This window comes from Zootoca vivipara, chromosome 4 (assembly GCF_963506605.1).
Source record: "Zootoca vivipara chromosome 4, rZooViv1.1, whole genome shotgun sequence".
Classification (NCBI taxonomy): domain Eukaryota; kingdom Metazoa; phylum Chordata; class Lepidosauria; order Squamata; family Lacertidae; genus Zootoca; species Zootoca vivipara.
This window is the reverse complement of record NC_083279.1, coordinates 81,725,803-81,742,335: the sequence shown is the minus strand read 5'-3', so window position 1 is coordinate 81,742,335 and position 16,533 is coordinate 81,725,803. Positions and strand designations below refer to the sequence as shown.

Here is a 16,533-nt window from a genome sequence, read left to right as displayed (position 1 = left end):
CAGGAAAATGTGAATGGAAGAACGGAATAGAATACTTTGGTTTGTGCTGAAAAAAAGAAGCAGCAATAGCCTTTTCTCATTTAACAGCTTTTGTGTAGCCATTTTTTAAAAACCCTTCTAAAAAGATAGATAAAATTAAATTGAGTGGAGTGAAATAATCTTGGAGTTTTGGGATAGCAATGGAAGGAGCTCAAACAAGAGCTTTTGTCACAGCTGACAGATCCAGTGATGAACCTGCCTTGTAAATCCAATTTTTATTGTTTTATTTAAACTGCTTTTTGCTGCTGCATAGCACTGCGAAACATAGGGATGCGAGTGGCGCTGTGGGTTAAACCACAGAGCCTAGGGCTTGCTGATCAGAAGGTCGGTGGTTCGAATCCCCGTGATGGGGTGAGCTCCCGTTGCTTGGTCCCAGCTCCTGCCCACCTAGCAGTTCGAAAGCACGTCAAAGTGCAAGTAGATAAATAGGTACCGCTCCGGCGGGAAGGTAAATGGCGTTTCTGTGTGCTGCTCTGGTTCGCCAGAAGCAGTTTTGTCATGCTGGCCACATGACCTGGAAGCTGTACGCCGGCTCCCTCGACCAATAATGCGAGATAAGCGCCGCAACCCCAGAGTCGGCCACAAATGGACCTAGCACTGCGAAAATATAGTCTGTTCTTCCATTCTGTTGAAGGCTTGTGGTCAGTTTCAAATGGCTTAAATGAAGGCAGAGGGGAGGGGAGGGGAGGGGATGGTTATGATAAATGCCGTGAAGGCACCTGCTTGATATCAATAGGCAGGGAGTTCCAAAGTGCCGCATCAAATGATTTGTGTTCTTACTACAACTCCCACTATCCCTGCCATTGCCCGTGCTTTCTGGGGCTGATGGGAGTTGTAGTTCAGCAACACCTGCCTTATGACCTTGTGCCTACTTCACAGGAGTGAATTCTCCCCGTCCTCCTTTAATTGTGTTTAAAGACTTCATACATACACGCTGGCACTAACTGCAGTTAAGTTTGACGAGGTTTCCCTGTTAACCGGACTTTGGTTGAAAGAGTCCTGGTTAAAGCAGAGCGTTTATCTACTTATCTAGCTATAGTTAATGTTGGTTCCCATAGCTGCAGCTAAGGCTGTAGGAGTAGGAGCAGCAGCCCTGTTAAAAAAAATCTTTTAACTGTGGTTAAAAGTGGCCTGATGGTATATCTCTGCAGCAGCCCACAGAGGAGTAACTTTTATATTATCTCCAACTCAAAATGTCTCTCCTGCGCAGGAGTGGATTGCTATATTTACTGCCTCTTCTGAGTCTGTTCTGTCTGTGGGAGCCTTCGGTAGTCGAGTAGCATGTATCCATCACTTTGTCATCAAGCCCTGCGGCACTGTTAGAGATATTGCGGTGGAATAGCCAAATTGGATTTTGAATTCAATCAAGCTTTATTGCTTCAACTTTGGTTATAGCAACCACATTAAAAGAAAAAGCAGCACGTTGTTGCGTAAGTGCATAAAATATATATATTAAGTGCATCATCCCATGAAAATATAAACACTTTCCTCTTCTTTAAATACTGCAATAGTATTTTCCCTTTTTAACCATTATATACCAGTTGACTGTATGGGGTTCATGTTTAATACCAGCATTTTCAGCAATGAACTTCTGCCTACCATGGTATAGAACGCATCAAAATTCAATCTGGCAATGCTGTAGGGAATGGTTAGAGTTGTAGTCCAAATATGGTATCTGGAGGGACCACTGGTTCTCATTCCTGATCTAGCAAGCAGAGGCCCTTCCCAGTAATCTGTTATCTGGAGTTTAAGGGATTGAACAGAAGACTTTATGCCAGGGGTCCCCAGACTACGGCCCGGGGGCCGGATGCGGCCCAATTGGCCTGCCAATCTGGCCCGCGACGACGCCCGCCGCGCTCTTATGGCGCGCAGCGTGGCAGCTCTCTTCTGGGTCGGGAAAAAAGCGCCGAAAATCCTTTGTGCGCATGCGTATGGGCCTCTCCCGACCTGGAAGAGGTCATTTCTGGTGCACTTCCGGGTCGGGGGAGGCCCATACGCATGCGCACAACGGATTTTCGGCGCTTTTTCCACCCTGGAAGCACGCCGCCGCGCCAGTAAGCGCCCGTACGCATGCGCACGGGCGCGCACTCCCCCGCCCGCTGGCCCGCACAGGCACGCGCTCCCCCATCCTCCAGCCCGCTGCGCGATCGGCGCGGTGGGAACCGGCCCAAACGCCGGTAAGTCTGGGGACCCCTGCTTTATGCATATGCAGGAGATGTAGCCCGTTCTGTAAAACTGCTCCTGCTGGTATCCTTGTGTGTCACTAAGGGAAGACAGTGCTAATTGGATGGAGACACTCTGCTTGACTTCCCAGTCCTCAGGGCCAGCTCGTGCATGAGGCAAGGTGAAGCGACCGCCTCAGGCGGCAGGACCACAGGGGCAGCAGACCCGGCCTCCAATGAATGCTGCTGCCACACGTTCCTTGACAGGAGGGTCTGCCTCCTCCTCAGCAGACACCTGTCCATGCCACCTCTAGAGCGCCCCCCCCCCTGATTCCTACTTCAACCATTGGATAAGGTTGACTTGATTTGATTCCCTCACTTGTTTCCAATGTAGATCTTCACTCACCCTGGTGAGAGAGGAGCACCGTTTTGTGGTTTTCCTTGGGTACCAAAATGCTGGGCCTGCCAACCCTTAAATGCATAAGTTTATATAACTTATAAATAAGTTATAAGGTGGGGATGAGAGGCGATGAAGAAGGAAGGAATTTTGACGGGGTAAAAGAATGGAGCAGCTTCAGGGGACTTTGGAAGGTGCATAAGATGAGGCTGGGGGCTGTAAACAGGATGTAGCCACCGGCACTAATGGTTGTTACATAAAAGCAAAACTGCATCAATTTAATTTGACCGATACTCTGCAAAATGCAAGCAGAAAGGTGGTTGTAGTGCAGGATTTTTGTATAGTGTAGATCAAGGTTCATGTGTGAGAGAGATGGCGATTGAGTAAACAAACAGCAGTGAGCTATTGTAAATAATAATTTAATAAATCTATTGGGTGTTGTTAAGATTGGAAAAATTCAGCAGCAGTTTGCAGGCAGTGCAAGAGCAAATGAGGATTCCGTACGTGAGCCAGTGAATATATCTGTAAAATGGTTTCCCGCCCCCCTCTCCTTTCCCAAACAAAAATTACAGAACAGTTCTGTGGAAACATAAACAGTATGATTTAATGAATGATACACTTGAGTTACCAGCCAAACGAAAGGGCATGCTGGTAGCAGCAGGTTATTCGGTTTTATAGAAGTGATTTTCCAGTGTTTTATTGCAGTCTGGGTAACATGAAACTACAAGCAAAATCTGTTACTACAATTCTTCTTGTTGTTGCTTCAAAAGATGGGTTTTAACGGCAAAGGCATCCCATACCACAAGTTCTATTAGCAGTTTAAAAGGGGGTTTCAAGGACGGAACAGATACCTTCAATTTTAAGAAATACAGGAGAGGAAAAGGTTATTTTGAAAGGCAAGGAAAGAAGCCTGCTATAAGGCCAGTGGGCATTGAGTGAGAGGTGGATGAGAACATAAAAATGTGCAGAGACACTGAAAAAGAGAATTGAGGTTTGAAATGTCAGCTAGCGGCTGGGAGTAAGTTCCAGTGGGGCTTACTCCCAAGTTACTGTGTTTAAGGTTGCAGCCATAGTTAAGCTTACCTTTCAGTAATTTAATTGGTGTTTTCTTAAAATTGCATTTATATCTGTACCTTTGATGGGCTCTGAGCACACGGAATCCATGATAATTCACTTGGCTGTCTCCTTGCCTTCAAATTCTTAGGTTCACAGTCTGAGTCCACAAGCCCTTGATGTTGGCCTCCTGATTTTCCATGTACTCTTTAGGTTCCTGTGATTATGTTTTCATATTTAATATGTAGATACCATAACCACTGAGAGAAGTTTGGAAATGCAACACTCCCCAAAGCTCAAAACGCATATAAAGCATAATTGAAAAAAGAAACAAACTCTTAACTTTGGGACTCATAATGCAATAAAGAATAATCTGTTTTTATAAGACTAATTAGTTTTAGCTGAAATGCAGTGTGCTAATTTTGGTTCTTTAACATTTTGGATCTCTTTTTAGATGGGGAGTGTATCTGTGTGCCTTTTTTTTTTTTACTGTTTTTAAACAAAAACCTCTTTTCTCTTTTTCTGGTAGTGTTTTGTTTCCTATCTGCGATCGGTCTACCTAATGAAGAACAAGGAAGTGTTTGATGTATTCAAGTTGCCCATTGCTGAATATGCCCTGTAAGTGCTATTATCCCTAATCATTACGAAAAATGCTAATTTAAAAAATTGGATTGGGTGGTGCTGGGAGGGAGTGTGTGATTTCTTTTGAACTGCACAAACCAATTTTCATTCCGTGTTTTGAATTAGGAATGAAAGATTGAGATGCATACATTTTATTTATTTCATTTTGAAATAGATATATGCCACCTCTCATTAGAATAATATGAAAGCTGCGCTTATGAGTGCGACACTTGTATAAATATATTTTATGGAATACGAACCCTGCCTACTCCCATTCCCTTTGTACCTGACCAATGCTCCCCTCCCTTTACATCTCTCCACCCTATCTCTGTGACTCAACAACTGGGCTGCTTCCCTGCTCACATCTCCATCCTTCAGTTCCCCATTCCTCACCTTGCCTGGGTGCTGCTCTCTTGCCTGTATCTCCTGGTTCCCTCCCTAAATTGCCTGGGCTGCATCTCTTTCCTCTGGATCCCTTCTCCTCTCCTTGCCTGCCCACCAGAGAATTTCATTGATTCCGTATATGTGCTCATAATATGGCCCTTTTGGCTAACTCTCCTATCAGGGTTGCAGTTGGGATCATTTTTCATGCCTTTTTATCAGCAATCCTTAAGGTGGCCTTCTAAAGAAGGTCACTGTTGTCCCCATACTGCAAGTAGGACATGTGTGCTCAGAAAATAGTATGAATTTGTGGATTAAGACAAAATTGAATTGGAAAATCTCTGGCTCTGAGGTCACACCATCTACATCACACGTATGACCATGGTATTGGAAGTTTCCTGGTTCCTTTTTGTTAAGAATCATGACCTTTCATTTGCCTGCTTGGTGGGAAGCTGCCCAAAATGCTAGAATCTGTGTTGCTTGGGCGCAATCATGGCTGCGGCAGTTGTATTGCCAATTGTGCCTTCATATAGTTTGTTCATGGGCATTTCCATGTTCAGCCCAGATCAGAGGAAGCACGGAGGAAATCTCACATTAAGAATGGTCTCTTGTTTTCTGGTTCCAGAGGAAAGGGACTGCACATTAAGAGCCATTCTACTTGAACAGCATAAATATGTACCTGTGGCTAAGGCAAAAAAAATGTGCTTCTTTCATTGTAACCACAGCCCCCATTCTACATAATGAATCCTAATGGCTCAGTCAGTTCAGAAATCTAGGTCTGAAGTCAATGGGCTTCCTCTCTCTACGAGCTTTATCAGAACTGCTTACTAGGTCGATTTTTTTTGCATACAGTAGGTATTAAAGCAAAGCCTGCGTCCACCTTTAAACCCTGCCGTGCCGTTCCTGAATACCAATGTGAATCTTTACCATTACATTGTCATTAATAAGTCTGAAACCTGGCTATGAGAGACACTTTGGAGGAATTGGGATTATTATAGCAAATTGCTTTCATGCAAAGAACATTTGTTAAGCGTTTTTAAGGCAGGGTGGTAGAAGGGCAATATCTACAAACTGCCAAGAAGAAAACATAGTGGACACATCAGATGGCATTTCAAGATACGATGCGAATCAGATTATTCTCGGAAACCAGAATTAAAATTTTGCCCTTCAAAAGACTCGTCCATTATTCTGGTGTTGACATGCCAGATAAGGATGCTTGATGTAAGCTTGCTTCCTACAACTCAGCAGTTAGCACTTTGAAAATGCAGCTGCTTGAGGGACAGATTTCAGAGGTATCTGTTACAAGATAGTTTTATGGTGTCTTAAACTGAAACACACAAACACACACACACACCAGACTCTCCCTTGTGTCTAGCAATATGTGTGCATAGATAAGAGGGACCAGTCTGGAAAACCTCTTGCACGCAAGATCGTGTGAACCATGGGATGGATATTGAAAGGCACAGGATTGGGTCCTTAGGCCCAGTTCAGATGTAACATTCCTAGTTTGCTGAACCACAGCATAGTTTGGAGAAGATAAGCTTAAGGAGAGATGCGAGAGCTGCATTTAGATATCTGAAGGCTGTTGCATAGAGAAGATGCAGAATTTTTTTCCCCTGTTGCTCCAGAGGGCAGGACTACAAGCACAGGTGGAAATTGTAGGGAAGCAGATTTCGGCTAAATGCCAGAATAAACTTCCTAATGGTAAGAGGTGTTAGATAGCAGGAAAGATTGCCTCCAGATATGTTGGGTGTTCTTTCACTGGAAGTATTCAAGCAGAGGCTGAAGGGCCTTCTGTCAGGAATGGTGTAGTTGCATTGCAGATCCTGCCTAAAGCAGAGGGTTTGATTAGACAACCTCCCAAGGTTCCGTCCAACTTTGTGATTCTGAATCTGGAATGAGAACTATCTTCTCGTTCCTCAATTCATGCACAGGTTTCTGTCCCAGCGTAGATTAAAAACTCTGGGTGGAATTCAACACCACACTCTTCCAGTCGTTCTGTCTGCACAAGCGTCGCAACATCTAGATGGAACGGCTGATAGGGCAGGAAAAGTCAATCTCGCCCTTTGGTTTCCCATTGTGTTCGAAGTAAGGAACAGTGATTTGATGTTGGTTTACTAACTAGGAACTTAAAAGCACAGTTTTGACAGAATGCACTCCAGTTACTGAAAACAGACACGTAAATAATGTTTTTCTAAATATTTTGAATTTGGGTCATAGAATCATAGAGTTGGAAGAGACCACAAGGGCCATCCAGTCCAACCCCCTGCCAAGCAGGAAACACCATCAAAGCATACTTGACATATGCCTGTCAAGCCTCTGCTTAAAGACCTCCAAAGAAGGAGACTCCACCACACTCCTTGGTAGCAAATTCCACTGCCGAACAGCTCTCTCTCTCTCTCTCTCTCTCTCTCTCTCTCTCTCTCTCTCTCTCTCTCTCTCTCTCTCTCTCTCTCTCTCTCTCTCTCTGCCTGTTTGTTCCTGCAGCTGCACCCACCTGTTCCCGGCCCCCCACACAGATGAGTGCTCAGTGATATTTAGACACAGACCGTATGTGTGCAACTTACTGTTCTATTCAATGCATAAGTCGAATGCTGGCACAGGAGAAAGAATAAAGTAGGGCGTGTCTAATGCTCTCCTAAACATAAACTTAGATCTAAGCATTAGTCATGGGTGGGGAGTGTTTGGCCCTCCCAGATAAGGTGGGCTCCAACTCCCATCAGCCCCAGCCAATGTGGCCAATGATCAGGGGTGATGGGGTCCAGCAACATAAAAAAGCCACAGGTTCCCTACTGTTGCCTCAGGTCTCATGGAGGAAGACATCTCCCAGTCACCCCAGAATTGTCTCCTTCCCAGGAATTTCACACCTCACATCCAGGTGGTTTTCACTCCAAGATGTGGGTGCCATCTTCCTCAGTGGTGGGAACACCACAAGGGAGAGCAATGGTGTTAACTCAGCATAAGTCAGTTCCCTAATACCCTTGCTCTCCCTTGTTCCTTATTGTTTGTACTGTCTGGGAGCTGCTTTGTATGGTTTCAGACATTTTGAGATTCTGGGAACTGAACTCGGAATCTTTTGCATGCAAAGCATGAGATCTGCCACAGAGCTACAGCCCCCCAAACCTAGAGCACACTATATATTGGTCCAGAACATATGAGGTTTGTGTCAAAAGGTAATACTGTCAAATTCTCCCGGCTATGTGAATCCCTTGTTCTAAAAAGTAATGTGTGACCATTTTATTATCAGCTAATATTCTTTTGCCTGCCAGTGTCCACATTTAAATTCTGTATAACCTCATACTCGGTTCTAATCATTACGCTCTTGGGGATTAGCAAGAGTTTATCTTTTGATATTAAAATGGTTCCAAATTCATTGTCTTGTCTCCATTTCCTGAAAGGGTGATGGTTTCAGTTGCCCATATGTGTTCTCTCTCTCTCTCTCTCTCTCTCTCTCTCTCTCTCTCTCTCTCTCTCTCTCTCTCTCTCTCTCTCTCTCTCTCCTGAAATAGCGAGCACAGTTCTATCAAATTGTGCAGAGACTATATGCAGTTCTGCAGTAATTAATTTGAGAGTGGAGCCGGAGAGAGACCAATAGGTCTGTGGCAGATAAGTGCCTGACGAAACATTTCAGGATTCTTCTCATAGAAATCTAATTTTGAACTCCCTCACCCTTTTCTTTGGTTTGAAAGCATCTTGCTATTTTCCATCTCAGTTTACAAATGAAATGCTTAAAAAATGTGCCCAGTAGCGCTTGAAAAGATTGTGCACATAGCAAAGCGCAGTTTCATTCATGACTATTTTACACGATTCTTCCACTAGAGGGGAATGGGAAGCTATGCTCCATAATTATTGAATTAAATGGTGTCTGGAATATAAAATAAAGATCCTAAAGAAATTTTGCTCTGGCCTTTTCCTTTTGTTAAAAGGGAGAGCTGAAGGGAGAAAATTAGGTTGGGATTCCAAAGCATTCACTGGTCCATTAGAGTTCAGGAAATCAGTATGGCGCCTCCCACAGTTCTCCCCAGCTGTGTATGGCCTTGAGCATTGTGGTGTCAGTCTGAAACAGCCATCTGGTTATAGTTTATTATAGGATTAAGCTGATGCAGGAGCTAGTTTCCCTATCCTGAAGCTTGTATGCCAGCTGCGGACCCTGCTCCGTGAGAGAGGTTTCCTGGCCACAGTTATCCATGCTCTGGTGACTTCCAGGTCAGGTGTCCACCTTTTCAGACCCAGGATCAGATTTTAACCCAAACATGCCTTTGGGGTCCCATCTCTTAATCTTTTAGATGCATGTATTTGCGTGGTGGTAGTGCTCCTGCTGCAACCCACCTTGGAAGAGCCAGCTATTGAGTCGCGACCGACCAGTTGAAAGCCAGTGCCAGGTGCTACTGTGATGTGTTCTACACTGGGCTGCTTTTGAAGGTTGCTCAGTTCCAAATAAAGCTGCTAGGCTACAATTCCCATTATCCCTGACCACTGGTCCTGCTAGCTAGGGATGATAGTTGTAGTCCAGAAACAGCTGGAGACCCAAGTTTGGGAAGTCCTGCTGTAATGTAGAGGAATGCATTTTAAGCTTAAGGTAGGGAGCCCCGTTCTTAAGTATCATGCATCTCTGTTTTCTAGCTCCCTCGGGCTTGCAGTGGCCCCTCGTGTACGATTTCTTCAGAAGTTGCAGAAGAAAACGCCTGAGAATGAGCCTGAAAAAGAAGGACCATTGCAGCAAACAGATGAGCCCCAAAATGCCCCCTTTTCTGTAACCAACGATGATGTAGAGAGATGCAGAGCACTCTTCAGCAAAACGGCTGTGTTGGGCGGAGATGAGGACATAGAACTCTCCAGCAAAGATAGTGAAACTGAGGACGATGCATCGCAGGCTCAGACTGAGACTGAAGAGGAGCCCATAGCGGTCAAGGGTTCGGAAGCTGAACGCCTGCAGTTCTTTGAAGAGAGCAATAGTGATGACGATGACACTAAGGACCTCGATGTGCTGACGGTGAAACGGCGGAATGTCTTTGGCTTGGAACCAGGAGAAAAAATAGCACCAGTAAGTTTTCCCCCCTTTCCTTAAAAGTTCGATTTTGTTGCTATTGTTGTTGATGTAACTCAGAGTTGATGTAACTCAGCATGGTGCCCTCCTTACATCTGCCATCATTCCTGACGATTGGCTGGGCTAATGGGAGTTGTAGGCCAAAACAGGGAAGTGTCTCCCATGCCTGTTTTTGGGTGTGTAAAGGAAACCACAGAAATAATTGGAAGGACCATTCAACAGGTTATTAGGGCTGGAGGACAATTTAATTTGGTCCGCATTTGAAAGCAGACTGACCAAATTTGCGTTCACCGGACTAGAAGATACACAGCTATCCTTCAGATTGCCTACACCTCTGGGTTTTGTGGTGCAAGCCCATCTCCCCCCCCCCCATTAAAGTTCCTTGAAACATCACTGAATGAACTTATAATTGGAAACATGCAAAGCAGACATTGCTGTGTCCATCTCTACATATTATAAATTGAGAATGATGCTCATGGGCCTTTCCCCCCAACACCTCCAGAAGTGCTTGTTCAAAATCTTTGTTCAAAATGCTTTCTGTGAACACATGAACTGTGTGTGTGTAAGACAACTCAGATTTTTCTCTGTGAAAATCTGGATTTGGTGACCTATATAAATCATTCAGACTAGTAAGATTTGCATATATTTTCTCATTTTGGTGACTTCATTCTGCATGTGCTAATCAGAGTGGCAAAGGCTACAGCATCACCTACTGCTTTCAAGTCAAACCTCATTGCTTTAGTGGGCTAGAAACTCCCTTTTCCCTGCCCCACCTCAAAAAATATCAGGTTCCTCACAAAGTTATGGTGTGACATTTTCTGGTTTAGGAACTCTGGGAGCATTCCACCCTGGAAGCACATTATCTAAGCCCCTTCCCATCCAGGTCGTTGGCTGATATGGCTCTAAACATAATTTCTCTAATCTCTGATATGGCAGCCAGCCAACCAGCCCCTAGCAAAACTTAATCACTGAGCCCTCCTAGGGAAACACTACTTGCATGTAATCCATATTATCCAGCATTTGGCTATGACAGTTCCCAGTGGCCAAGAGGAAGAGTCGTGAGGAAGCTCATAAGAACAGCTTGTTGATCCAAGGCTAGTGGTCAATCTAGTACAGTCATACCTCGTGTTGCGTCCGCTTCATGTTACGTCTTTTCGCGTTACGTCCCGCAGCAACTCAGAAGTACTGAAACCAGTTATTTCCGGTTTTCGATGCTCGTGCATGAGCTAAATCGTGCTTCGCGTATGCGCAGAAGTGCCAAGTCGTGACGCGCACCTGTGCAGACACCGCGCTTCGAGTTGCGGGCATTTCACGTTACGGATGGGCTTCCAGAACGGATCCCGTCCATGAAACGAGGTACCACTGTACAGCATCCTGTTCTCACAGTGGCCAACCAGATAACTGTGGGGAGCCGGCAAGCAGGACATGAGAGCAGCAGTACTCTCCCCTTCTGCCACTTCCAAAAACTGGTACTCACTGTCCCTTGGACAGTGGAAGTAAAACACAACCGTCATGATTAGTAGCCACTGATAGAATTGCCCTCCATAAATTTGCCTAATCCTCTTTTAAAGCCATCCAAGTTGGGGACCATCAGTGCCTTATGGGGTACTTTTTAAAAAAAACTCTTTCCAACAGCTCAATTCTGTGGCATAACATCTCAAAATCTTATTTGTGTTAATATAAGTATTCATCATAGACTTTGTTTTTTCCAAGACTTTCGCTTTCAGGAATTCTTCCAATAACTGGGTGGGATATTGCTTTTTAAAGCACAGTGTTAATAAAGGTTTATATTCTCCTATTTCAGCATTCTCATAGATATTTGGATCTTGGTATTGCTTTAAGAATGAAGAGATGATACAGCTTTTATTTCATTAGAGAGAAATAGGCACTATAAGATTTGATGCGTAAAAAGCATACAACGTAAGTTATACTTTGTGCTTTCAACTTATGATTATTTTTCCCTTTTGAAATGTTTTAATTGGCGGTATGTATTGGTGAGAACATTGACCCACTTTATTTTTCTTGAGGTAGATGATTGCATGGAATCATATTCGCTGAGAAAAAATAATTGTCTAAATGGGGAAAATACGTATTATGAAATACATAAAAGGCCAGAAAAAGGTTCGGCTCATGAGCTTTCACTGAAGGATTAAGGAAGAAACTCACGCTCTTTATGGCTTTTTACTATGGGAGAGTTTGGCTTAGCTTTTGGGTGCTCGCCTCCTAGGAATGAGAGCAAGGAAAGAAGGAAGGTTCAAAATGGTACTGAAAATAAATAAGTGCAACTTTAATGATGCAACAGGCTCAACATGTGTCCCTGGAAATGTTTCAGTTACTTGAGTTCCAGAAAACCAGCATCTAATAAGCTTGAGAGAGTTTTTCAGTGGAAATCACACAATAAATTGATATTTTTTGTGCACCTGGGGAACGCTTCATTGAAACTTGCTGGACATTTTACCATAGGATCATTTTGCGGCTTGCAGCTTTGAGGGGGGGGGTTATACTTGGTATCTCCCACCCTCTTTTCCCTCTCCCTTTTTCATATGAATGACACAGTCATCTGAACCTATGCCTATCTAAGGTAGGGGTGAGAAATTGAGAATACAGATATTTGGGGGAGCCTATTTACCTTATTGAACAGGGATGGGGAATCTTCATCTCAATCCTGTAGCCTACATTTGCCCCACCAGCCTTCCCCATTTGACCCGTGAGACTGTTTCCCCTAAACCAGGCACCCCCAAACTGCGGCCCTCCAGGATGTTTTGGCCTACGATTCCCATGATCCCTAGCTAACAGGACCAATGGTCGGGGAAGATGGGAACTGTAGTCCAAAACATCTGGAGGGCCGACGTTTGGGGGTGCCTGCCCTAAACCATACCTGCCTCCCTTGCATCTGATATCATGTTGGGTATCACGCTTGGTCGCCATCTTCCCCTCATCCCCAAGGGCCAGCTTTAACAGGTGGCTAGGATGACTTACCTGTCAATCACCTGATCTCATTATAATACCAGTTGATTGGCAGGTGAGCGGTTCCACCAGTTTGTCAAATCTGGCCAAGTAGTGGGAGGTAAAGATCTGGTCTGCTGGGCTAGAAACATTTCCCGCCCCCTGAATTAAAACTTCAGAACAGGGAAACAGAACAAGGTAAAAATTCGATATCTTCCTCAATGATTTTTCACGAAATGTCTGGCCCATGAGGTAGAATCATAGAATCATAGAGTTGGAAGAGGCCACAAGGGTCATCCAGTCCAACCCCCTGCCAAGCAGGAAATACCATCAAAGCATTCTTAATTTTTACATTGCAGAGTGGGGTCAGGTGGAGAGCCTTGACATTTCTTTCAGAAGTAAGAGAAATTGCAGAGATACGCTGCATGTCAAAACTAGCTTTTTCTAATTTTAGCCTTTAAGAAAAATCAGTTCCATTGGGCACATCTTTTTCTTACATTGACAACTCATTTACTAAGTTGTCATGGAAGCAACAAGTTGCTTTATTTATTTTGAGGGGTTTTAAAAAGTCTGCACTATCTTTCCCCACCCAACAATCTGTTGGAATTGGTCTTGAAGTCAACACTATTATGGGTTGCCATTGTTCTGATAGTCTGCTGAGAAAAGCATAATTTTGTCTCTATATGGATTTGGAAGGTGCTTCTTTGTTAAAGGGACCCAGGTGGCGCTGTGGGCTAAACCAACAGAGTCTAGGGCTTGCTGATCAGAAGGTTGGCGGTTCGAATCCCTGCAATGGGGTGAGCTCCCGTTGCTCGGTCCCAGCTCCTGCCCACCTAGCAGTTTGAAAGCACATCAAAGTGCAAGTAGATAAATAGGGACCGCTCCGGCGGGAAGGTAAACGGCGTTTCCGTGCGCTGCTCTGGTTCGCCAGAAGCAGCTTTGTCATGCTGGCCACATGACCCGGAAGCTGTCTGCGGACAAACGCTTGCTCCCTCGGCCTATAGAGCGAGATGAGTGCCACAACCCCAGAGTCGGACACAACTGGGGTTTTCTTTCTTTCTTTACCTTTTTTTATTTGTTAAAAGGAGAGCTATTTCCTCTGTTTCATGTTGGTTGTTATGTGTCAGGAAGCTCTACAGTTGGCCAGCTTATTTACAAAGAGCCCTTAAAAGTGTTCCAGTTCAATTTTAAGTAGTTGTGATAGTGTATTGGTTAATTTACATAATATTAAAAGGTAGAACCAACAAGTAAACAAAGAAACAAAATAAACGCCAAACCCCATATCATAGTTTTTCTGAAGGAAGCATGAGGCAGCCAGAAGGAAAATTCCCCACCTTCCTTGCCAGCTCCAAGCTGGGCCCTCTAATCACCCCTGGTTTTCAGGCTGTGGATCTTTACAGCATTAGTTATGTCCGTTCTTCAAAATTTAGGTAATAATGACCCTAGGAATCGCTTACATCAGTTTCATTTCCCCTCATCTGAAAATATCCACTTTCTTCTATAGTGGATTTATCTCAAGGACTTTGCCTTTAGATCGCAGTGCTGACTGACTTCATTTTCCTGTAATAAGGGAAATGTGATTACTTAAACTGCACTGTCCAAGTCTATCACAAATTGGAGTTGGGTATGTGACTTTCTTAGAACTACTTGTCTGTGTTATTGAATGTTGAATTTATGTAAGTTGACAGCTAAGGTTAGAATGCATATGGAAAGAGACAGTTCAAATAAAATGAACTATTTTATTAGTCACAGAGCTTCAGCCAGTCCTTTAAATTTAGCTATTGTATGCCCTTTCCCCTCTTTTTTGCATTCCCTCTCTCCCTTTTTTTGAAATAACAAACGAAGACCAGAACTGTGGCTCTCCCTGTTGGAGCAGAGACCCATGACTGAAGCGAGAAGGGTCTGAAGTCTTGGGGGACAGGTTTAAAGCTGAGATTGAATGCTGTAAGTGGGGGGATCAGCTACATCTGTCTTAAATGACATAGTAAGGCAGTAAAGTGGTTTGGATGTAACACCAACCCATAGTTTAGTGCAGGGGTCGGCAAAGTTTTAGTGGCTTGGGCCGGTTCACGGTCCCGCAGATGCCGCGGTGGGCTGGAGTGTGTGCGCGCATGTGCCAACGTTATTTTCGGCGTGGAGGAGGTGTGCACAGCTTCCCAGCCAATGGGAAGCCGGCCAGCGTAGTGGAAGGCGGTCCCCGCTCTGCTCCACACCAGTTTAGCGCAGCGCACGGGAGCCGACCAAGCGGGCGGCGGGGGTCCCCGAGCGGGTGTCAGGCGTCCATGGGCCGGTTAAACGGCCCCCATGGGCCGCTTAGGTTGCTGACCCCTGGTTTAGTGCCACAAGGATGAGTTGCAAGGAACTCTTAGTTTTTTCACTCTCCTCGAGGAAGAGGAGGAGTTCAGAAGCTTTTGCTTCTATTTTACATTACCTGTAGGTTGCCTTGTTACCTGAATCTGACAAATTGTATTTAATCTTTAAATGAACAAACTACAAACCATAGTTCAAGAAGCTGACAACAAACCACAATTAAGATTAATATTACATCCTAACCTCAACTGTAGTTAATCGAAAACAGAAGGATAAGTTTCTGATTTCCTTGAGTTTTGGCTTGGCTCATCCTTGTAATGTTAATTCATAGTTTACCATTTTGTGGAAACTGTGCTGATGTCTTGCTTGGACATCAACAGGAACATCAACTTGATAACTATACAGAATGATTGGTTGTTAATTGTGTCTGAGGTGGAATGGAGAGGTGTTACTTTTGGGAAGGCCAATTCACACAATGCCAGTTAACACTGATTGAGAACGAAGTGATGAAAAGACAGGTGTTGGTGTTCAGTAGTTTGCTTGGAAATGCTGCTTATAACTTTACATTTAATGATTCCTAATGGACCTATTTGTTTCCTCTTTTGAAAACTTTACAAGAACACACAAGTTCCATAAAAGTGTTATGTGGGCTTTGCAAATAGGAGAACTCGTTCTTTTGAAAAGGTGGCTCTGCGGCTGTGCTGTTTTAATTAGAGGACTTATTGCATTGCTGAAAATCTACAGAGTGTTTTTGTTGTTGTTGTCATGCTTTTTATGCTAAATAGAAATTATAATGGAGTGGTTTATTTCCTAAAAAGTACAAATCACTCAAACAGTAAAATGTTAGCAAAAAGAATCTGTCTTGGATTTTTTGTGGCCTCGTAGTTAGATGCAGTTACAGCTGAGCATCAGGAGGGGTCTAAGGCTCCAGGCAGATATCCTCAGCTCAGTTTCAGGCTCTTGAGAGGGATGGAGGAGCATGTTAATAGTCTTCCAAGACTAGTAAATTGTGGAGGTCGCCAGCTAGTAACAAAAGTAAGCTTTCAGAATGGTGGTGGTTGTATAGAACGTAGTTTGCACCCAGAAGATATATGGTCTGAAGCGAAAGCGCTGAGGGTTACTCATCTGAATAAGATGGATAATCAAATAAAAAAGGAGTCATGCTCTCCTCTTTGATGTGGTTCCACCCCCCTACCCTGCCATGTGGGAATCCCTTGCAGACAACCGTATTGCCTAGAGACAGCCAGCCAGGTTGTGTATCCATAGCAGTGACCAGATCAGAAATGACTGCTAGGAAGAGTGCAGAGAGAAGAAACACCATGGTGTGTCTGCACCAGCAAAATCAGGTGCCTTCATCTGCCCCGGCTGCAACAAAGCATGTCTCTCCCATATCAGCCTCTACAGCCACAGCAGGTGCTGTAATTCTCGCAACAGTGTGACTTAACTCCCAATGGCTATTCCATTGTCTCTCGAGACAGACGGATGCTGGCAATACTCCCTTGAGTTCATTTTTTTGGAGGCCGTATGTGTAGGAACCTGGCCCATCAGGCTCAGCATCCTGTTCTCACTGTGGTCAA

At 44.3% G+C, this 16,533-nt stretch overlaps 1 protein-coding gene across 1 annotated transcript in view; it reads left to right on the top strand.

Annotated features, from left to right (window-relative positions):
• The window catches only part of DDX10 (DEAD-box helicase 10), a 168,454-nt gene that overhangs the window by 44,402 nt on the left and 107,519 nt on the right, over positions 1–16,533 (top strand). Inside the window, exons 12-13 of the mRNA XM_035114420.2 lie at positions 4,181–4,269; positions 9,277–9,697. Of these exons, the coding sequence (XP_034970311.2) occupies positions 4,181–4,269; positions 9,277–9,697 (510 nt within the window). The remainder of the gene's footprint in view (positions 1–4,180; positions 4,270–9,276; positions 9,698–16,533) is intronic.